Source organism: Macaca thibetana, chromosome 6 (assembly GCF_024542745.1).
Source record: "Macaca thibetana thibetana isolate TM-01 chromosome 6, ASM2454274v1, whole genome shotgun sequence".
In the NCBI taxonomy this organism is placed as follows: Eukaryota; Metazoa; Chordata; class Mammalia; order Primates; family Cercopithecidae; genus Macaca; species Macaca thibetana.
In genome coordinates this window covers 8,965,700-8,988,613 of record NC_065583.1, presented here as the reverse complement: position 1 = coordinate 8,988,613, position 22,914 = coordinate 8,965,700, and the positions used below count along the sequence as shown (strand labels likewise).

Genomic DNA, 22,914 nt, shown 5'->3' with positions numbered 1-22,914 from the left:
AGAAGAGGAAGAAGAAGAGATCTATACTGGAACTAGCCCACCAAAAATGTGGAGGCCACATCCTTGCCCTGTGGAAAAGCAGAGAAAGAAGAACTGCCTGCCAGGGTCTGACAAGACCCCAGCAGCGGGCAGGAAGTGGAGTTCCCGTCAGGACCCTCCCACGCACATTCTGACCTGTGCGGGGAACTTTCCCTTCACTACGCTTCAGCTCGCACTGGCAGGTGGTGTACACAGGGCACCTTCCTGTGCAGACAGCCCATGGTCCTTGCTGTTCATCTACTCATCCATTTATTCCAAAACACATTTCTTGGGTACCCACTAGGTTCTAGTCCTGGGCTGGCGCTGGGAGAAACAACTGTGAACAAGACCACCAAGGTCCCTGCCCTACAAGTGCCTACAGGGCAGTCAGGGAGACAACATGAAGCCACAGTCACCCTTTAACAGAAGCTGGAGCAGTGCCTGGGCCATCGTGTGCTCAGGGTATGCAGGCTGCATGGGACAGCCATGGCTGAGGGTGCTATGGAACCAAGGAATGGATGCCCAGACAGAGGAACGTAGGCCACAGGAGGTAATGCGGTCGATAAGACCTTCTGAGCAGGGGGAGAAGTCAGCCTCACAAAAGGGTGTGGAGAGGGGTGGGAATATGTCGGGTGTGAGTGTGCATGTTTGTGACTGCACATGAGTGTGTATGGGAATGAGTATTGTGTGAGCAAACGTATTTGAGTGTGACTATTACGCGTGTGTGGATGTGTGTGTGATTGCTTGTGAGCGTGTGCGTGTGTTAGTGTTCAGGAATGTGCAGGTGGGTGTGAGCATGTGTGAGCGTGAGCATGCGTGAGTGCATGTATTGGAGCGTGTATGTGAGCATGCATGGTGTGTGTTTGTTGGGTGGAGGGGTTAGAGTTCCAGGCAGAGGGAAAGGTGCAAACGCTCTGTGGTGGGAGTAAGCTCAGTTTCTTGAAGAAATGAAAGAAAACCCATGTGTTGTTTGCAGTGGAAGGGACACTATCCGTAGTGATATATAGTGAGGGCTCACCATGTGCCTGACCCTGTGCTTGTTACAGTAACCCATTTGGCTCTCTCCACAACCTGATGAGCTATATTCTATTACTAACCCATTTTACAGATGAGGAACCTGAGACACTGAGAAGTTAAATAACTTGCCCAAGGTCACAGACATCGAAAGCAACACCACTAGAATTTCAACCACAAGCCTTGCTCTTAACCACTCTGCCAGAGACCCAGACTAGCTGGGCCTATGGAGGACACAGAAAGAGTTGGGCTTTATCCTGGATATGATGGCAAGCCACTGGAAGGTTCTAAGCAGAAATATGACTTCCTGTATTAGAATTAGGTTCATTTCCAATAAAAGCCCAGCATCACACTGGCTTAAACAACATAGGAAGATAAAAATACAGTTTGCTCACACACACAAAAAGCCCACCAGATTCAAGGGAATGAGAAGACAAGCCACAGACTGGGAGAAAATATTTGCAAAAGATATATCTGATAAAGAGCTGTCGTCCAAAACACACATAGAGCTCTTAAAATTCAACAGCAAGAAAACAAACAACTCACCTTAAAAATGAATAAAACATACCTGAGATACCTTACAAAGAAGACACACAGATGGCAGGTGAGCCTGTGAAAAAATGCTCAGCATTATGTGTCATCAGAGAAATACAAATTAAAGCAACAATTACACACTTAGTTAAATGGCCAAAATCCCAAACTCTGATGCCACCGAATGCTGGAGAGGATGTGGGGCAATAGGAAGTCTCATCCAGGGCTGGTGAAAATGAAAAATGCTACAGCCACTTTGGAAGACAGTTTGACAGCTTCTTACAAAACTAAACATACTCTTGCCATGCAACTCAGCAGTTGCACTCCTTGGCATTTGCCTAAGGGAATTGAAAATATTTCCACACAAAAACCTGCACGTGGATGTTTATAGCATCCAGATTCACAATTGCCAAAACCTGGAAGTAAGCATGATGTCCTTCAGTAGGTAAGTGAATAAACTGTAATACATCCAGAGAATGAAATCTTATTCTGTGTTAAAAAGAAATGAGCTATCAAAGCCATAAAAGAGACATGGATGAATCTCAAATGCATACTACTAAGTGAAAGATATCGATCTGAAAAGGCTACATACCATATGACATTCTGAAAAGGCAAAACTATGGAGACAGTGGTTGCCAGGAGTTATGGGGAGGGAGGGCTGAACAGGCAGAGTACAGAGGATTTTGAAGGCAGTGAAACTCCTCTGTATGATACTGCAATGGGGGATACCTATCACTAAACATTTGTCCAAACCCACAGAATGTTCAATACCAAGGGCGAACCCTAATGTCAACTATGGACTTCAGGTGATACTGATGTGTCAGTGTCGTTAACAGACTGTAACAAATGCACCACTCACTCTGGTGGGGAATGTTGATAGTGGAGTCTAAGTGTATGTGAGGACAGGGAGTATATGCGAAATCTCTGTACCTTCTGCTCAATTTTGCTGTGAGCCAAAACTGCTCTAAGAAATGGAGTCCATTGAAAAAAATTTTTTAAAAAGAGTCAATGATGCACACAAAAACATGGATTAATCAAAAAAAGCATGCTAATTGAAATAGACACGATAAAGAAATACTATATAATTCCATTTATAGAAAACTCTAGAAAACACAGCTTTAATCTACAGTGACAGAAAGCATAATGCTAGTTGACTAAGGTGGGCAGCTTAGGGACAGATTGGGAAGGAGCACAAAGGAATTTTTGATGACGGATATGTTCCATATCTTGAATGTATTGGTAGGTATAATACACTCTGTAAGCATTTGTTGAAATTTAAAAATATATAAAACTGTATAAATCTGTCAGAATTTATTAAACTGTAGGCTTAAGTGAGATATATTTATTAAAATAAATACTAGCTCAATGAAGTTAGAAAAAGGAAAACTTTAAAAAGTGCACCAGAGCTAATGATAGTGCTCTGCTCCATGAAGTCCTTGTCAGACATACGAAGAATCTGAGATTTATTTTCTCCCACTTGCAAACTAACAACTGAGCTTATCACAATTGCACAGATGCTAGCAGAAGACACAGGACTCTTAGGTCAGAGACAAAGGACTTTATTACTCACAACACAGTAGGCAGCACAAGCTTTATCTTTGCTCTGGTTTACTTGCCCCCTAAGTTCCATGGGGCTGGAGCAGGAGGCCCAGGTGGATGCCGTGCACACAGTGGGCTCATGTCAGAGCTGAGATATACTGAGCTTAGGAAACTCCTAATCTTATAAGCATAAGAGGCTGATAACAAACCTGGTCAACATTCGACCTGGGGAAAGGCATTATCTTTATAATCCTGGTCTGGAAATAAACCTGTCCTCTGCTCCAGAGTTCGACACTATTCCTGCTCCCCCAGGCTATCTGCCATACAGCATCCTTGAAAAGATGGTTCCACACAAAAGGTGTCACAAGAGGTATAAGAATGCCACGGAGAATTGCCCCTCAACAGTCCTAAGGGAAGGAGACTCCTTCTGTCTTGCTGCTCTGCCAACATTCCCAACATCACTTCATGGTTAAAAATGGCTGCCTCAGCTCCAGCCATCACTCTGTATTCCAGACCACAGGAAGGACAAAACAGGGAGGAAATGTATCAGCCCTCTCTTTAAGGACACTCCCTGGAAGTTGCACACACATTAGGTTTGACTTATTCAAATAGCTATGCCTGGCTGCAAGAGAGGCTGGGGAATGTGGGACATATACCTGGCTAAAAGCCTATTACTAAAGAAGACTAGAGCCTGGGGAACAACCAGCCTTTCTGCTCTACATAGTCAGTGTCACAGTGGTCTGCGAATCTCTACATAGTTAGCGTCACAATGGTCTGTCACAATGGTCTGTGAGTGGTCTATCAAGTGCTGAGGACACATGAAGCTTTATTCCAGGAATCCATGGCGGGAGCTTCTCATTTAGTAGCCATCCTTGGCACTTCCTACCTTCCCCAACCTTAAAGGGGATGTTAGGCCCCTGAGTGAGGGTGGGATTCACCCTTGTCTTGCCCAGTACAGTGGAAGGCCCTGCCAGGCTTGGGTCTTGGAACACACACTGTGTTAAACCTGAGGTATGGGCAAGTCCTCTCCGTCTCCAGGCCTCAGCTACTTACTCCAGAGGACATGGTGTATTAGTTTGTTTTGCATTGCTATAAAGGGATACCTGAGACTGGGTAATTTATAAAGAAAAGAGGTTTATTTGGCTCACGGCTCTGCGGGCTGTAGAGGCAGCACGGTGCCAGCATCTGCTCAGCTTCTGGTGAGGCCTCTGGAAGCTTCTAGTCATGGTGGAAGGTAAAGAAGGGAGCCTGTGTATCAAATGGTGAGAGGGTGCAAGAGGGAGAGGGAGGAAGGGCCAGGCTCTTTTAAACAGCCAGATCTTGGCAGGTGCAATGGCTCATACTTGTAATCCCAGCACTTTGGGAGGCCAAGGTGGGCAGATCACTTGAGGTCAGGACTTCAAGACCAGCCTGGCCAACGTGGTAAAACCTCGTCTGTAATAAATATACAAAAATTAGCCTGGCATGGTGGCAGGTGCCTATAATCCCAGCTACTCGAGAGGCTGAGGCAGGAGAATTGCTTGAACCTGGGAGGCAGAGGTTGCAGTGAGCCGAGATTGCACCACTGCACTCTCCAGCCTGGGTGACAGAGCAAGACTCTGTCTCAAAAAAAGAAAAAAAATGAACTCACTCATTCACTCATTACCCCGAGGACAGCATCAAACCATTCATGAGCCATCCCCATGGCCCAAACACCTCCCACTAGTCCCCACCTCCAATACTGGAGGTGACATTTCAAGGTGAGATTTGGAGAGGACAAAACACCCAAACCCTATCAACGGTTTGCTAAACACAGCAATAAGAAGAAGCCCGTCCAGCAGGCTAAATGGATGTACTAAATAAGTCACATATGTAAAGCACATGCTGGGTGAAACTCTGTCTTAAAATACAAAATAAAACAGATAAGTAGGAATCTGAAGCCCAGAGAGGTGATGTAACTTGCTGAGATTCACACAGCAACAAAGTGCTACACTTGGGGCTAGAACACAGAGCTGCTGCCTGAAGTCTTTGGCGATGGCTCAGGAAGTGTTAAGTCGTTGGTGACGATGAGGATATGAGGAAGGAGAGTGGCCAGTGAAACCTACTACAGACCCTTCCTCTGGCTCGTGGTAAAGGGAGAACAGCTTAAACTGCTCATCCGATGATGACATTGAGGGGAGCTGGGGCCAGCGGCCAGGCTAGTTCTTTCCAGTCCTTCTTCCCAGCCGGTCATTTCCTTGGCTTCAGAGCAGCACGGTGCCCACACTCTGAAACGCCCACCAGAGAGGTCATGGGGCTCTGATCCTTTTTGCATAAAATAGCAGGATAAGGGCAGTGACCCTTATGAGGGCTCTTGGGAATTCAATTCTAGGGAAGAAGGTTGGGCCTGGAACAAGTACTGGGGCCTTTTTTCCTCTTGTAAAATCTACGGAACAGCAGTAAATTGGCTTCAGGTCATCCCTCAGCACTTGAGATGGGAGTCCTTCCTGTGCCATGTGCTCACCCTTCTGGGGCTCAAGGGTCACCTCTTCCAGGAAGCCTTCCTGTATTGTTCTCTCATCTGCCCACTCCTCCCTGCATTTCTTCACCCCCTTGCTCTGCCCACACCTCACCTACAGCCCCAGATCACTGTGCCAAAATCATGGGCCAATGTATCAGTCTCCACCACTTGCCAGGAGAGCCTGAAGTCAGAAACCGTGCCTCCTGCATCCCTGTGCACCCAGCATCCCATGCAGGGCCCGGCACTACTCAGAGCTCAGTATGGTCAGTTCCCTGACTGAACTGTGGGCGGGGCCTAAAGCATGTGTCTCCATCAGAACTGTCTTCCAAAGCCTCCCTAGCAACACCCAGAACAGGACCCCAAACCCTGCCGCTGCCTTCAGGCTCTGCTGGGCTGGTCATATGCTAGAAGGAGGTCCCTCACCCACAAAGTGTTCCTTCCTGTATTCAACCATTCACTTCCTCACAATGTGCCTAGCCCTGCAGTGGGGGCTGGGGACACAGAAATGAAAAAGGCCCGATCTTGCCCTCAGGTGGCTCACAGTCAGGTGAGGGAGGCCAATACTCTCCCCTGCCTCCCTCCCTCCTTGACTGTCTTCCTTTTCCTTTACATATGTATTTTTTGGGCAAGAGACACACAACTACGCAGAGTGACAAGTGCCAGGAAGGTGGCTGTTAAGAGCTCTGCGGGAGTCCCGAGAAGAATCCCCAGCGGTCACTGGAGGCCTTGGCGAAGGAGATTTCCAGGAGACTCAGCACGGATATCAAATCTTCCTATTGGAGGAGAAGCTGTGAGTCATAAGCCCCAAGCAGCCCTACAGACTTCCCCATGAATCACTCACTGCCTCTTCTCTTCACTGGAGGCACACGCCATGGGGAATTCTCCTTCAGACGGGAGGGAGGAAATATGGGGGAAGTGGTGGGAGGACCGGGCTCAGAGTGGAGTCCCCGAGGTAGATTTTCCCGTTATCTTTGTAGACACAAAGCCCTGACCCCAGAAGCTGAGCCCCAGGATGGCCCAGGTCTTGAATAGCCAGGACCCTCGTGTGGCTTCCTGCTTACAAAGTGCTTTCACACACTTTATTTCATCTGCACCCCACTGTGTGTTATGGGAAGGTCTCCAAATTGCTTCATGAGGAAGGGAAAGAGGCTGGTCGAGCAGAAGAGAATCACTTCCCCCTAGCTTGGGCCCAGGACCCAGTCAGAAGGGAAGGGAATTGTCCACAGCCTGCAAAGATCTTTCACTTATCCATCACATTCATTGAGCACTCCCCTGCATGCCAGGCACTGTTCTAAGGGCAGGATGGCCAAGGTCCAGGCAGAAAGAAGAGCGTGGAGTCCAATGCAGGAGTGAACGCTGCCAGTGCTAGATAAAGCAATGAGGCCGGGCTGGCTAGAAGAGATGAGTGAGGGAGAAGAGTGGCAAAGATGCAGTCAGAGATGTGCAGCAAGACCAATATCAGGTCTCGTAGCCTTTGTTAGGATGTGTCTTTTAATCTGAGTGAGATGAGAGCCATGAGAGGGTTTGAATAGAGGAGAAAAATTATCTGATGCGCTAAAAGTTTCCCTCTGGATTTTTAAAAGCCTGACTCCCTTCCAGTCATGGCAGAGCATGTAATTCAGAACAATTCCACTGGTGAGGACAAGGTAAGTTAGACAAAATATTAACATATTTTCGTTTAAAGGCATTATGACACTAAAAGGCAGTGAGGAACTTTGGGATCAAGACCTGGGAGAAGAAAAGTCAGAAGGATAAGCTGGGCACGGTGGCTCATGCCTTTAATCCCAGCACATTGGGAGGTCGACGCAGGTGGATCACCTGAATTCAGGAGTTCAAGACCAGCCTGACTAACATGGAGAAACCCCATCTCTACTAAAAATACAAAATTAGCTGGGCGTAATGGCGCATATTTGTAATTCCAGCTACTCGAGAGGCTGAGGCAGGAGAATGGCTTGAACCCGGGAGGCCGAGGTTGCGGTGAGCCGAGATTGCACCATTGCACTCCAGCCTGGACAACAAGAGCGAAGCTGTGCCTCAAGGTAGAGAGAGGGAAGGAAGGAAGGAAGGAAGGAAGGAAGGAAGGAAGGAAGGAAGGAAGGAAGGAAGGAAGGAAGGAAGGAAGGAAGGAAGGAAGGAAGGATCAGAAGGATGAACACAGCCCTTGGGGCCTCTTTTCCCCAAAGGGTATCTGCCAATTCTAAAATAAAAGGATCAGAGGCTAAGAAGTTGAGTTGAGCTTTTAAAAGACTCATGGGCCTAATGGGATGAAAGTTAAAACTCAGGGCACACCAAGGGGGAACCTGGCACACCCCTATGCTTTTGGGAGTATTACCCAAAAAAAAAATCCAGGCTGGAGGGTCTGGTAAACCCACCAAGCTTTTAGTTGAAACTCCAAAGGGGTACACCCTTGGACTAAGAATGAACCAGTCATAACAGGATCTAAAGCCCAGCTTCAAGTCATCTCAACCCATCTCAATCTCTGATTGGATGAAGGTGATGTGGGGTTCCTAACACCCCTAGACACCTTCTACAAATGGAAGATAACATTATCTTAAGCTTCAAATAATCTCTAAAATTTTTCATATACAATGCCTGACAATCAACCAAAAATATGAGAAAATGAAACATAATCAAAAATCAAGAGAAAAAATAGGCAACAGAAATAAACATAAGGATATAGATAGTTACTGGTTACACACATTAAAATAATTCTGTTTAATAACTAAATTATATAGATGGAGAAATAATAACTGAAAATTATCCAAGGCAAATGAAAGGCATCAAACCACAGATTCAAAAACCTCATGAATCACAAGTAATATAAACAGGAAAAAAAAAAAAACTATAGGCATATTATAAATAAAACTGCTAAAAATCAAAAACAAAGAGAAATTCCTAAAGTAAAGAAAAAAGACAGATCACCCTCAGAGGGACAACAAGGCAGTTAGCTGACTTCTCAGCAGATGTCACAAGTCAGAAGACAGTGGACCGTATCTTCGAAGTTATTAAATAAGGTCAAAACTTGAATTCTTTACCCAGGAAAAATTCTTCAATAACGAGGCCGGGCACAGTGGCTCATGCCTGTAATCCCAACTCTTTGGGAGGCCAAGGCAGGTGGATCTCCTGAGGTCAGGAGTTTGAGACCACCCTGGCCAACATGGTGAAACCCTGTCTCTACTAAAAATACAAAAATTAGCCGGGCAGGGTGGCAGACACCTGTAATTCCAGCTATTCAGAAGGCTGAGGTAGGAGAATCGCTTGAACCCAGGGGGGTGGAGGTTGCGGTGAGCCAAGATCACACCGCCACTGCACTCCAGCCTGGGTGACAGAGCAAGACTCCATCTAAAAAAGAAAAAGAAATTTCTTCAATAATGAAGATAAAAACATTTGTAGGGAAGCAGAAACTAGAATTTGTCCTCAGAAGCTAATGCCCTAAACACAACACTAAAAGGAGAGCTTTGCCTGCTGGTTGAGAATAGACATAGAGGGGCAGTGCTGAGGCAAGGAAGCCAGCTTGGAAGCTTCAGTACTGTAGGCAAGATATGATGGTGGCTGGACCAGAGAGGTAGGTTTGGTCTCAAACTCCTGGCGTCAAGTGATCCTCCTGCCACAGCCTCCCAAAGTGCTAGGGTTACAGGCATGAGTCACCATGCCTAGCTCAGAGAAGTAGTTTTGGAAGTGATGAGAAGTGATATATTTGGGAAATGGATGTGTTTGAAAGTGGACCTCAGCTTGCGTTTGAATTAAACATAGGTTATGAGGGAAAGCGAGGAGTCAAGGATGTCTCCAAAGTTTTTGACCTGAACTAATGGAAGAATGAAGTTTCTATTAACAAAGGTGGGAAGACCGCAGAAAGAGCTGGTTTTAGGTGACTCAAAGGTTTGTTTTTGGAATTGCCGAATTTGGGAGTCTATTTGACAAACAAATGGAAATGTCAAGGAAGCTATTGGCTATTCAAGTCTGCAGTTAGGGGAGAGGTCTAGGCTAGAGATACGGGTTTGTTCCCTTTTTTCGTATTTCCCTCATAATGATGATGATAATGACAATGACAGTTAAAATAGCTAACATTTATTGTTAACTATGTGTCAGGTACTGTGCAAAACATTTCATATATACCATTTCATTTCACATTTCAGCTCACTGCAACCTCCGCCTCCCAAGTTTAATCAATTCTCCTGCCTCAGCCACCCAAGTAGCTAGGGTTACAGGCATGCATCAACATGCCTGGCGAATTTTGTATTTTTAGTAGAGACAGGGTTTCACCATGTTGGTCAGGCTGGTCTCGAACTCCTGACCTCAGGTGATCCGCCTGCCTCAGCCTCCCGAAGTGCTGGGATTAACAGGTGTGAGCCACTGCACCCGGTCATGAAGCAAATACTTTAACTCCCTTTTTAGAGATGTCAAAACTGAGGGTTTGAGAGGAGAAATAATCCACTCAAAGTCATACAGACACTAGTTGGACCTATCAGTTTTGTCCCAGGTGTTTGGAATAGAATCTCGAAATCTGGCCGGGCGCGGTGGCTCAAGCCTGTAATCCCAGCACTTTGGGAGGCCGAGACGGGCGGATCACGAGGTCAGGAGATTGAGACTATCCTGGCTAACACGGTGAAACCCCGTCTCTACTAAAAAATACAAAAAACTAGCCGGGCGAGGTGGCAGGCGCCTGTAGTCCCAGCTACTCGGGAGGCTGAGGCGGAGAATGGTCTAAACCCGGGAGGCGGAGCTTGCAGTGAGCTGAGATCCGGCCACTGCACCCCAGCCTGGGCGACAGAGCAAGACTCTGTCTCAAAAAAAAAAAAAAAAGATTCTCGAAATCCTCTTTGGTGGTATGATTTTCACATCTACTGGGTGTTTTACAAACCATGGGTACTTAAAATATGTTTATTGGATGAGTGAATGGTGTCAATCTTGGTGAAATTTTTAAATCCCATCTTTGCAGTGTGCTCCACTGCAGAGGGCTGTGCAGGCTGGGAAGGAAGGAGGGCCCAGGGGTCAGAAGTATGCGATGCCCCCACAGGCCCTTGTAGGGAACCCATTCCTGCAAGAACCAGTCCCATCTCCGTAACACCAACCGACCTTCTGAAGGTCCAGGACCCCTCACTACCTCTTCCCAGAAAGTGTCTATTTCCTCCCCACTTTGTCTCCCTGAACCAGCCTTCAGGAACCCTGGGGATTCCAGGACCCTCCCAAGCTTGGGTATGGAAGGGACTTAGCACTGGCAGAAGGGTGGGAGAGAAGAATAGATGAGGTTCACTGCAGGTGCTTCTTACACATGAGGGAACTGAGGCCCCGAAAGGGGAAGCAGCTTGCCCCAGGTTAGTGGGGCAGGGCTAGATGGGCTCAGAACAGAGGCCACTTCTCCAAAGCTCTGATGGCCCAGAGAAAAGTATTGTATGACGCGGGCCCAGGGTGTGACTTTGGCGAGGCAGCCCACTTTTGTTTTCCTTTGCCAGACACTCAGGCCGGAGGTACGGGGGTGCACTCCTGCTTGAGGGACAGAATGTGGAGCAGCTGAGTCACAAGAGAACGATATTACTGGGCCATATTACAGATTGGGAAAACTGAGGTTAAAGAGTTTGATAGCAGGCCGGGCGCCTTGGTTCATGCCTGTAATCCCAGCACTTTGGGAGGCCGAGGCGGGGTGGATCACGAGGTCAGGAGATCGAGACCATCCTGGCCAACCTGGTGAAACCCTGTCTCTACTAAAAATACAAAAATTAGCTGGGCGTGGTGGCGCGTGCCTATAATCCCAGCTACTCAGGAGGCTGAGGCAGGAGAATCACTTGAACCAGGGAGTCGGAGGTTGCAGTGAGCTGAGATCCCACCACTGCACTCCAGCCTAGTGGCAAAGCGAGACTCCATCTCAAAAAAAAAAAAAAAAGTTTGATAGCTTACACACCACTAACAGGTGGCAGAGTCAGGACTTGAACACAGGTCTAGTCAACTCCAAATCACGTACTATATCCACCAGTCCACAAACATACCTCAGGTCTTTGCTGCTCTCCTGGCCTTGGAGCCCTCTTCCCAGTTCACCTCTCAAATGGGCAACTGGGTTATATAATTCAGGTCTTAGTTTATCCTACCTTCATAGCCTTCATCCTTATTTTGTGAGTATCTTATTTATATACCCCCCCACCATATATAGTGCCATGAGATGGCAAGTGACAAAGTAAAATTACTTTTGCTGTTTAGTGAAAATAGTAAAAGTAATTTTAGCTACTTATGAGTAGGAATTTTGTCTTGCACCAAAGTATCCCCTGAGACTATATTTATCAATATTTGTTGAACACATGAATGAATGAATGAATGAATGAATGAATGAGTGAATGAATGTGTGGGTCTCCTGCCTAGCTTTAAAAGCCACAGTCAAGGAAAAGGTGGCTATAAGGTTATCTTCCTTGGCAGAGCACCGTTTAGTCCACTGTGGCGCTAGCACGGAGAGCGCACCCTTTGTTCTCCACAGGGTGGAAGACACCTCCTCGGCCGTCAGAGGGGAGCAGGGCTGCCGGTCTGCACCTACAGGCTGTTCTCAAACAGGCTCGCCCCGCAGAGCTCCGGAAAAGAGATGAGCAGCCCTCCCACCTGCTCTCCAGAAAGCAACCTGCAGAGAAAAACAGCCTGGGGTGACCTGGATCCACCCGGCGGGCGCGGGGCGGGGCCGCAGCAGCATTGTTTGCCTCTGTGTATGGCAACCAGAAACCACCGCAGCCAGCACTTCTCAGAGGCACCCCGCCCCCCTTTATTTTAATCTCCTAAACTGATTTGTCAGCAGCAGGAAGTGACATGACAGCTTTCCTCACAAAAGGGAAACTCCTCCGCGTTACCATGGGGATGGAGGCCACTGTAGGATCACAGATTTATATAATCTTAAAGGTGTACACACAATGATGTCAATGATGTCATCCTCCGACGGGCCAGGGAAGGGAGGGAAAGGAACGCCAGAGGCTGCAAGTCCAAAGCAAATTAGCTACGATTTGCAAAATTCCGAGGAAAGGAGAGGATGCGGTGGAGGTGGCGGGTGGGGGGGTTTGGGGGGGTTGGAGGTATTATAATGAAATAATGGGTGCCTGGAAACCACAGAAAAGCATAAAGTATGCATTGATGCATTTTCTACATCCCAGAATTAGAGAGATGGGAAGAACAGTACTGAGATCCAGTGCAAACTGGTCATTTTACAGGGTGGGAAAACTGAACCAGGAGAACTGCCAGAAGTCATTAGGACAGAAACAAGGGGATGGAAACATTTCTCCACGGCCCATTGTGTGCCAGGCACTTTACATTCATTGGCCCATGTCTTTCTCACAAGTGAGCCTCAGCTTTGTCCTCTGTAAAATGGGTATTGCTGTCAAAGGTTACTTAACCTTAGCAGTACCTGGCACAGAGTGCTCACTCTAAAACTGGCAACCATCACTGCCACATTATCAGTATTAAAAGTCTTATTTCAGTCTCTTCCTGGGAAACAAACACGTTAATAGACTTTAAGTATCTTTCTTTTCATCAGGAGGCATTTTTTTTTCCCAAGGAAAGCAGTCTGAGGCCAAATATGACATTCTCTGGAGGGTCTGAACACAGTGACTCCAGTACATGGGGATCGGGGGTTATCATCCCTGGCTCTCAGGGCTGGCATGAGGCAGAGTGGCTTGAGCTGGGAGAAGTGAGTGACTTGTTTTCACTGGCAGCTCCCTTAGGCAGCCGCTGTATTTTTCCACTGCGTGGATCACACTGGAGATTAATTTTGGTTCAGCCAGTGCCTGCCAAGCAAAAAGTGAAGGCCCTAACCCACGGGGAAGTCAGCCATGGCATCTGTCACAGACTCAATGTCGCTGGTACATTTCCACGGAGAGAGATATTTACAATAGTAAATTTCTAGGCTTTGATAAAAACACTGGGTACGATTTGTTTTGATAGGCATGAATATACTTGTAATCGGAAACCCAGCTGAGGAAATGAGCTTGCCAGCCCAGGGTAAGTTCTTAAAACTTAGAACACAGGGATCTTTCAGACCCTGGGAGTCAAGTGGCAGACAGTGAGCCAGAGGGGCAAAGTCAAGGACACTGATTCTGTGTAAAGACCTTGAACAACAGGACAGGACCAGACCCGTAGCACAGGGTGCTCTGGATAAGACAAATGGGGTATTTCCTTTTCTGCTTCCCATAGCACTTTGTCCAGAAACAGAGTGGAGTGGGGCGCTAAGGGGCCAGTAATCCAAGAACTTCACAGTTTCTTAACGCAACATTGTAGACTGGATTACAGGTTGTTAGCAATTACATCTTTTCTGTTTTTTGCCTGCTTGGCAAAGGAGTACAAATTCAGAATATTATCCTAGATCAAGTTAGGTTTAATTGCTTATCTTCAATAAAATTATGAAATCAGAACAGCTGGTGACCTGAAGGAGACAACCAGCAAAAATGCCATGTCTATATGCAGAAACACCAGCGTGAATGTCCTCCACAATGTTAGCAATGGTCAGGTTGGGAACAGGCTGTTGCAGGTGATGTATTTGCATGGTATTTGCTTATAGTGCTTTTTTTTTTTTTTTTTTTTTTTTTTTTTGCCATTCAATGTATTATTTTCACAATAACAAAAGCCTTTTTAAAAGCAAAAAGATAGGTCAGGAGTTCAAGACCAGCCTGACCAACATGGTGAAACCCCGTCTCTACTAAAAACACAAAAATTAGCCGGGCATGGTGACGTGCACCTGTAATCCCAGCTACTTAGGAAGCTGAGGCAGGAGAATGGCTTGAATTGGGAGGCAGATGTTGCAGTGAGCCAAGCTCATGCCATTGCACTCCAGCCTGGGCAACAGAGACTCTGTCTAAAAAAAAAAAAAAAAAAAGCAAAAAGAGTGCCATGAGATGGGCAAATGAAAGTCCGAAACAGATGTAGATTCCAATTCCCCTGTTTCTGCCACTTAGCCATGCTGGGTCTCAGCATCTCATCTGCAAAGGGCCTTGCTGAGTTTCTCTGGGGGCAGGTAGAACACACTGCCTTATATCATGTGTTTGGAAAAACTTTTGTCTCCTCATAACTCCAGCACAGCTCAGAGACGGTCAGGTGACTTTTTATATTAACCTGAGGAGGGTATTAAATGAAAAAGGTAATCCAGGCAAGTGGCGATTTCCTCCTAGCTTTAGCTCTGGGGACACCTTAGCATCCTGGGTGACATAGTAGGTTACAGAGCTGCTAAAATGGGCATGGGCAGACACACTGATCCAATACTAAGAGTTCAGTTGTAGCATCTGGTGTTTCATGATACTCATTTGTCTTCCTCCCTTGCAACCCAGCCATTTCATGGGACCAATGGGCCACCACAGGGATCAGATCTCAACACATTCTGCAGGCCCTTGTCGAAATTCTTCCCTAGTTCACTAGTGGGAGAGGGACTGGGTGTGGTTGCCAAAGAAATAAAAGCATTGAAATTTCAATAGAAATGCCGTAATTTATTCCATTGTATAAAAAAGTTATCCTTATGTAACAAAATGTCTTCTTAGAAGAAGAAATATATTATTTCAGGTCATAAATAATCAGCAAACATACAACTGTTGGCAACTAAAAAAAAACCCCAACACTGGTATTTTCCATCAGTGCTGAAAACAAACCTGCTTACGATATATTTACAGGATAGTACAGTACTCAAAAACAAAAATTGAGGTATTTGGTTCTTCTAGGAGTAGACAATGACATTTGTGGAGGCAGACACCTCCACAAAAATAAATAAGGTATATTCTCATATGTATATGTGTCGTCGGGAATGATAATACTGGTAGGTATGTCAAGCATGAAGAGATTCTACAAAAAACAGGAGCGAGCAAAAAGAAACTGGCTCACACACTGAGTCCTTTCTCTTCTGCCCCATTTTGTCAGAGGGACTTGATGTACCCACTACATATTGGTCCCGAATGTGCTGAGTTCAGCAGATGTCTTGACGCTAAGTCATCACAACGACTGCTTAGGAACCCAGTGGAACTCGGGTGAAGTTAAATAAATAAAGACCACCCCTCTCGAGTCCCTCCCAGAGTTACTGCATTTCTCCTCTCAAGGAGCCTGGAGTCCCAGTGGGATGTGAAGAGCCTCACCTCCCACAGCCTTTCAGCAGCTGGGAGAGGTCGTGATGGGACTCTGAAGGTAGCTCAGCGCACTGTTCGTGGAGTGGACAGGGATGGAGACGGGGAAGTTGAACACAGTGGTGGTGGAGGTGCCTCGGTCGAGCACAGCCATGGCGGGGCTCCCAGCCTCTGCCGAGCAGTGTGGGGCCAGCACCTGGGACTCAAACTGCAGCAGCTGGCCCATGAAGCTGAAGTTGGGGGAGATGATGCTTCGCCTCTGCTTCACAAACTCAAAGGCCTCGTCTAGCTTGACTCGGTTAGTCCTCATGAGGTAAGCAAGGCAGATAGTAGCTGACCGGGAAATGCCCGCCTGGCAGTGGACAAACACCCTTCCTCCAGCATTCTTGATGGAGTCTAGAAAACAAAAGGAGCGGCTGGTTACTGGAGAGCTCAGGAGAACCACCCCAAGCCCAGGTACAGTGTATCTGAGAAAGGTCATGTGTGTCTTGTCTAGAAATGGTCAACATCACCACACGCCATCACATGGCTACTGTTCATGGAAGCAACTTGGGCACTGCGCAAAGGATGGCACAGGATTTAAACTCAGACTGGGGATTTCCACTCAGCAGATAGATCTCACACCAGTCAATTCAACTTTGTGAGCCCCAGTTTGCAAATCTGTAAAGTGGGACATTGAATCAAATTCACATTTTGCAGGAATGTTGCCCACACCAGACTGATACTGAATGTCTGGAAGAAGGCTCAGAAGACTTCAAGCTCTTGCCACAGAGGTTGGGCTTAGGGGCTAAAATGAGAAGAGAGAGGCAGAAAAGCCCCAGGCATCCATTCCATTTACCTATGAAGTCAATGGCCTCGTTGAACCAGGAGCTGATGTCTGCCTTGTGGTTGTCCTCCACAGGGATGCTCTTGTATTGGTAGTGACCCTCAAAATGGTTGGGACAATTGGCTGAGACGTTGATCAAGGCAGTGATGCCCAAGGCATCCAGCATGTCCTTGCGGGAAGCGTGATAGGCACTGCCCAGGTACAGAAAGGGCAGGATTTCCACCGGGCCACCCTGAAATCCAGAAATATCCAACATTCATCAAGCTCGCTCAAAGCCAAGGCCAGTGCCCACACCCACAAAAACTTTCTGCTGGAAAAGTCAATTTCAGATAGCGAGTGAACTCAGTTCTGTTGCTGGAGGATAAATAAATAGTGAACTAAGCCCATTTGCCTGGGCAGGACCAGCAAATTCATTTCTGTAGAGCCTACAATCATATCCCTGTGTCCCCTCCGTTATAAATAATGCTGCAGGTCACTTTCTATATTCTCCCTGGCACTACTCCTCCGTGCCTTTGCCAGTTCTTACTTCTCCCCTGTGGCAGGGACACCTACTAACCTGATCGTAGAGTGGGGTACTGCAGGAACTGCACCCAGATTCCGCGCTGTCAGGGACGCTAGTACTCAGGGGAAGGCTGAGCCCCATGGGGGTCGACTGTTTGCTGCACAGCTCCGGGCAGGAAGCCGAAAACGCTTCGTATCCTCCTGGGAATACAAAGACATTTTTTTTTCCCTCATTAGTGACGCCGGGACAGGGCACCTTCATACGACTCCCCCACCCACCAAGGGCTGGAAGTTTACAGCGGAAAGGCCCAGGCAAGTCTTTGTTCCCAGAGCCAAACAAAGCCAATGACAAGTTCCAGAGATAAATGCACTCCAGCGCCCACACGCTGCAGGTGGGGCGACCCCCCGGGAGCCAAGAGCCGAGGGTACCGGGCAAAATCTCAGGGGTGTGCGGCCCGCCCCGAGCTTCCCCGAGGGCGTACCTTTGAGGAAGAAGACTTGCGCGGCGCGCGCCTCGCGGCAGAGCGCACCGGCCGCCAGAGTCAGGGTGCCGTCGCGCCTGGCGCCGTCCAGGGCGGCGCTGCGCTCGTCCAGCAATACCACGGCGTGGTAGGCGCCGGCCAGCAGGCGGCCGCGCAGCTCGGCGTTGGGCACGATGTGCTCCAGGCCCATGGCGCCCTTGGCCCGGCGCCGCACGATGGTGCTGAAGCGCACGTTGACAGAGCCGGCGATGTGGCCGGCGTTGAAGGCGAAGAAGGAGCGGCAGTCCAGCAGCAGGCATTGCGCCGCGCGCTCCCTCAGCAGCGCCCGCAGGCCTCCAGCGTCCAGGGTGCCCACTTCCATGACCATGGCCGGCCTCAGCGCCCCCAGCGTGATCAGCCCTGCGGTGCTCTTTGTCCTCGGGGCCAAGGGCAGGGCGGCGCCTTTCGAGGAAAGGCGAGACCCCCGGGTCGCTCTGCGCCGAACCAAAAGCTGCTTTTGGACTGAGAGAGGAGCGTCACGCGGGGCTCTGGGCTCCTCGGCTTCTTCGCGGTTGCCCCGACTGCCCCTTCGAACCACGTCGCACACACAGCCCGAACGTCCTTCGCAGCGAGCCCTATCCGGGGAGCTCGTTTATATGAGGCCCCTGGGCGACGGGGCGGGCCTGACCCGCGCGCAGGGGGAGGAGGGTGTTTGTTTGAATGGTGATCACGTGATGGGGCGGTGACGTCACCCGCCCTGCCCGGCCCGGCGCCGCCGAGCTACAGGGGAAGACGTCATCAGCCTCGGAGCTGGGTCCGCTCGCTGCGCGCTGGCTCGCGGCCCGGCCCCCGCCCTGCCGTCCGGCCTGCTCTTGGCGCGTCCCCAGGGACTGGGCCCGCGCCGCGCTCCGGGCCCAGCGGGGAGGCGGAGGGCTCGCTGCCAGCTGAGGCTGACCTCTGGGATGCGAGCGGCCGGGAGAATGGGCGACGTGCCACCTGCCTTGGCCTCGCCGCTCCTCCGTCTCTCCCTCCCCGAGTCCCCTTCCCCGTGCCCCTCGGCCTTCGACCTGAGCCGAAAGGGGCTTCCTGCGCTTTTGCATACTCTTGTGCCCCTTTCTCTCATTTCCTCATCACTAACAGGCGGGGAAACTGAGGTTCCCCAAGCGAAGCTACTGACTTGCCCAGAACCACACTACTGGGGTGTGGGGTGGGGCGGCGCGGGGGGCAGCACAGAGGCGCCTAAGATGAAGTTTGGAGAAAAATGAACAGCTCTGCCGATAGAAAAGTCGTTCCTACCAAAAACGACTCGAGCGAGTTGGGGCGGAGAGGTTCAGGGCAATGCTTTCCTGTTTCCCCGACTTTCTTTAAGGTGGCTTTAAAATATCTACATTTGCCATGAAAGTGTAAGCGAGCAAACCCCCACCGGGAAATAATGCTATTCCTAGTCTGTGGCCCCCGGAAGACTTGGAGCCAAGGAAGGCAGGTCAAGGGGCTGAAATCCCGGTCGGGGGTCGCAAGGCCCCGCGGTGGATTCCCGGGTTTGGCGTTTGGAGGGGTGAGGGGCGACCCGCAGCGCGACTCGACGGCGCCCCCCAGGGGCCGCCCGACACGTTTCTGTCACCTTGGCTCCAGACCGAGCTTCTCCATCCCTTTATTACACAAATAGGCAGTATACTGAGTGAGCGCCCACTAAGCGCTGGGCTGGGGGGCTCCAACCCGGAACAGAAGCCGGCCCCAACCCTCGCTCCCTGTCGTCGCTTCCGTTATAGGCTGAAGGCAAAATCCAATCCCGGGCCGTTGTGGGCGGATTGCCAGGACATGGATCGCAACGCTTGGGAACACCCCCCGCCCCCAACGCCCAGCGATATCCATGCCCTGAGTCCCAGTGACGGCCCCCTGGACAGCACAGCCTGCTGCAGCGACGCGACGCGCTAGGTACACAAACATAAACATTGCGCCACCGGCCCGGGTGCCGAGTCAGGAACATTCTGCGGTTTCCTCCCCTCCTGGGGGAGGGGATTTCACTGGCCACCCTCTGTCGTCGTTGTGCGAGCTGTATCACCAGAGGCAACTTCTGCATTTGCCTCGCTTAGCTTGTGTGTTTTCGCCTGCGCAAACGTTCTGCCTGGATTCTTCTAGAAAAGTTCAGGGAATGGAGTGCTTTTTTTTAAAAGGGCGTTTTCTACCTTCATTTGAACATTGGTCGAGGACAGCAAAGAGGTCCTCAGATAAGAGCAACACCCTCCCTGTATGGAGAGATAGAAGAAAAAGAAATTATTTGTTTATACTACTTATTCAGCTGAGGAACTCAACATACTTTTTGCGTTGAATCATAGAATGTTACAGCTGCTGACTTTTCACTGCATACCGACTTGATTTGTCCCATTTTTTTTTCTCTCACCAAGAGAATTCATTATACGTTTCCCTACTGAAATTTTTCAACAAGAAAACTCTTTTAAGGGCTGGGTGCTGTGGCTCACACCTGTAATCCCAGCACTTTGGGAGGCTGAGGCAGGCGGATCACAAGTTCAGGAGATCGAGACCATCCAGGCTAACACGGTGAAACCCCGTCTCTGCTAAACATGCAGAAATTATCTGGGCGTAGTGGTGGACGCCTGTAATCCCAGTTACTCGGGAGGCTGAGGCAGGAGAATCGCCTGAAGCCCAGGAGGCGGAGGTTGCAGTGAGCCAAGATCACACTATGGCACTCTAGCCTGGTGACACAGCAAGATTCTCTTTAGTGCCATTATCATGGTAGTAGTGGCACAGTCTGGCCCTAGAGCCAGGTATCTTCTGGCCTCTCCTGCTTTTCTCTCTCCTCCCTTGCTGGAAAGAGTATAAAAGTAGACTTGAACCCTGTCATTTTGCTGCTGGATGGTCAGAGGTGAGTCTCGACCCCTACTGAGCCTCCAAGCCCACATCTGTACCATGGGTCTACACTGGCCCACTTTGTAGATGGTTTGAGGCCCAAGTGAGAGATGGGGGGTTAGGGAACCCAGGCCCTACCCCACCCCTGCTCTTTATGATTCACTGTATCTCTCGGGTTTCCCCTTCCCAGCAGAATGGTTCTGTCCCTGTGCCTTTCAGAGACTTGCCTGAGAACCAGGGAGAAGGTCACTGCAAGCCATCTGCTTATGAGAGACATCAGCGGACAGGGGCCCGACTCAGGGAGAGCTCCTCTTTAAGACCCTCTACCACACAGCGCTCACGGTGGGTCACCTGCCTAGAGGCAAGTGGTAAACGTGTAGCCACCTAGGCCCCCAATCCAGGCAGTGGAGATGCTGCTTCTGACTGAGGATGGAGCCAAAGAGAGCCCAGCATCATCTGGTCTCTGTAACCACAGGAGTGGGGGACTCGGCCTTGTGGGCCTGGCCGCCAGAGGGAATGAAGCAGATAAATCAGTGGATGTTGACTCAGGGGAGAGAATTGGGCCTTTCTGACCTGGGCTGTTCCCAGTTCTACCTAGTCCTGCTTAGGAATAAACCTGGAGGCAGTGTGGAGTAGCGGGAAGAAGGGTTCAGAGTTCCATACTCCCCCAAAAGCTGGCCGGGATTCCCTACCTTTAATGTGTGGCCTTGAGTAAGTCCTCCCATGGTGCTGAGCTCCACCCCCTCCTTCCCATGATGGAGAGAATAATAATAACACACACCTCCAAGGACTTTGGGGAGACTGGGTGTAGCCAGGGTTGGCCCTAGCTCATAGTCCCTGTCCTAATCCTGCTCTCAAAGGCGACTTTGGATCTCTCTTGGGATCACAGTTTGAGAAGAGTGGAGCTCCCCCAATGACAGTCAGGAAGAGGCCCCCACTCACTGTCTGCTCGGTGACCTTGGGCAAGCAGCTGACCATTTCCGAGCTTCTGTTTCCCCATTTGTAAACTGGAAATAACATCCATTTAGGACCAAGTGAAACAGTGTGTAAGAACCTGATATGGATGACACCCAAAGGGGGTGTTCTCAAGAGGGGGAGCAGGGTCCCACATTCATGTTCCCTCTTTGAAAACCCACGGCCTTTTTCCTGTCTCCCCTGTGGTGTATGGGGTTCCTCCCCTCAATATCCTTCTACAACTCCCCATTTCTTAGCAAATCCAAAACGCACTGCTACTGAGCCTCGCCATCTATATGGCTCAGCTTCCCACTCTCTTTTCTTTCTCTCTTGTGCTCCAGGAAAATTCTGTGGGCCTGTGTTCCTAGAATGTTCTTGTCCTCTGCCACATCTTTGCTCACATTCCTCCCCCACCCCCTGCCAGACAGTGGCCCCTCTGGGCTTTCCAAGTGAAGACTCCTTGGGTTCCTCCAACTGCTCCCTATTCTTGGCCTGGAGGACATTGTCCATGTATTCTCATTGTGTACAAGTCACCTAGATCTTTGTCGTACTCCCCACAGGGTGTGAGCTTGTCAGCTTGAAAACAAGGGGTGTGTTTTTCTCAGCATTGCACTCCCCAGCCTACTACCTTTGATGTGGTGCCTGGCACATAGTATGTTCACAATTTGGGAAACGGTAGAATTGTTTCAAAGGGTACTGTTGAAAAGTGTCAGAAGGGTGGACGGTGGTCATTGACACTTATTAGGCCTCACCTCTGGGCCAGGTGCATTGCAGGTATCTTTCCATGAATCTGACAGTGATCCTGTGAGGTGCTTGTTGTCCCCATTTTATAGGCAAGAAAAGAGGCTCAGAGAGGAGACATGCCAAAGGTCACATGCCTGAGGTCATAAAGCTGATAATCATCAGACGCAGATCCAAACCCAGCGCCTGTCTGACTTGAGAGAGGGAGCTGGGCCTGGCTCTGTTGAGGCCTCTGCGTCTGCCAGTCTGCCAGCCCCATGTCCGGCAGCACTGCCTGGAGCCTCTGCCTCCCAGCTTCCTGGAGCTCTTCTCACTGGACAGAGTGGTCCCTGGTGTCAGCCCAGCAGGGAGCCTGGAGCCTCCTAAGACTCCCAACTCAGGCCCTCATGCCCCTGCTCAAGAGACTCTGTAGCCACTCGGGCCTACCTTGAGGGACTGGCAAAGGGCTGACATCACCCTCTACACCCAGGCAGTTGGGACAGAGCTAGCTGTCATTGCACAATCCTTACAAACAGATCTCCATGCTCAGACCTGGCAGGGCCCACCAAACTGTGTCATCCTGTCTAACCTCCTCATTTGAGAGACAAGGGCCCAGAGAGGTTAGGCAATCTGTCCAAAGTCACACAGTGTTCAGAACATTCTAACCAGTCAGCATTGTGTGAGCTGTGTGTCCAAACCCTTAACAGTGTTTATCTTTGGAGGGTGGAGTTCCTCTCATTTTCTTCCTTATGACTCTGAGTGATTTGAACTTTTTAAACTTAAATGTGTAACTTTTGTAACAAAGAATAAAAGGTAAGATTAGAAGGCAACCATATGAAGGTAACAGCATTGTCCTTAAAACCAAGTTACAGAGTTAGACCTCCTGAATTAGAATCCCAGCTTGCTTACTCACCAGCTGTGTGTATTTGGGCACGTTAC

The 22,914-nt window shown here is 49.3% G+C and overlaps 3 protein-coding genes across 22 annotated transcripts in view; 2 read left to right on the top strand and 1 right to left on the bottom strand.

Annotated features, from left to right (window-relative positions):
• The window catches only part of ATP6V0E1 (ATPase H+ transporting V0 subunit e1), a 380,972-nt gene that overhangs the window by 93,411 nt on the left and 264,647 nt on the right, over positions 1 to 22,914 (top strand). The window lies entirely within an intron of this gene.
• RPL26L1 (ribosomal protein L26 like 1) overlaps positions 1 to 22,914 on the top strand; it is a 287,969-nt gene that overhangs the window by 64,135 nt on the left and 200,920 nt on the right. Inside the window, exon 1 of one of the 20 annotated variants that reach the window (XM_050793326.1) lies at positions 2,285 to 2,288. The exons of 16 other annotated variants lie outside the window; for them this stretch is intronic. The gene's annotated coding sequence lies outside the window, so the exon portion shown is untranslated. Of the gene's footprint in view, positions 1 to 2,284; positions 2,289 to 13,364; positions 13,369 to 18,654; positions 18,659 to 20,415; positions 20,420 to 22,914 lie in introns of those variants that run through there. 3 more of the 20 variants (XM_050793369.1, XM_050793347.1, XM_050793342.1) reach the window with 3 other exon arrangements.
• DUSP1 (dual specificity phosphatase 1) lies at positions 15,001 to 18,088 on the bottom strand. Its single transcript, XM_050793234.1, has 4 exons — positions 17,455 to 18,088; positions 17,028 to 17,173; positions 16,484 to 16,703; positions 15,001 to 16,041 (listed from the first exon to the last, which is right to left on the bottom strand). The coding sequence occupies exons 1-4, from the start codon at positions 17,819 to 17,821 to the stop codon at positions 15,671 to 15,673; spliced, it is 1,104 nt and encodes a 367-aa protein (XP_050649191.1). The 5' UTR covers positions 17,822 to 18,088; the 3' UTR covers positions 15,001 to 15,670.

Bases quoted from the DNA above. Each gene is read 5' to 3' on its own strand.
- DUSP1 (XM_050793234.1), bottom strand. From the start codon at position 17,821: ATGGTCATGGAAGTGGGCACCCTGGACGCTGGAGGCCTGCGGGCGCTG. The intron at 17,174-17,454 runs GTACGCCCTCGG...TTGTATTCCCAG, and splicing joins GCAAGTCTTCTTCCTCAAAG to GAGGATACGAAGCGTTTTCG. The intron at 16,704-17,027 runs GTTAGTAGGTGT...TCTGGATTTCAG, and splicing joins GTACCCCACTCTACGATCAG to GGTGGCCCGGTGGAAATCCT.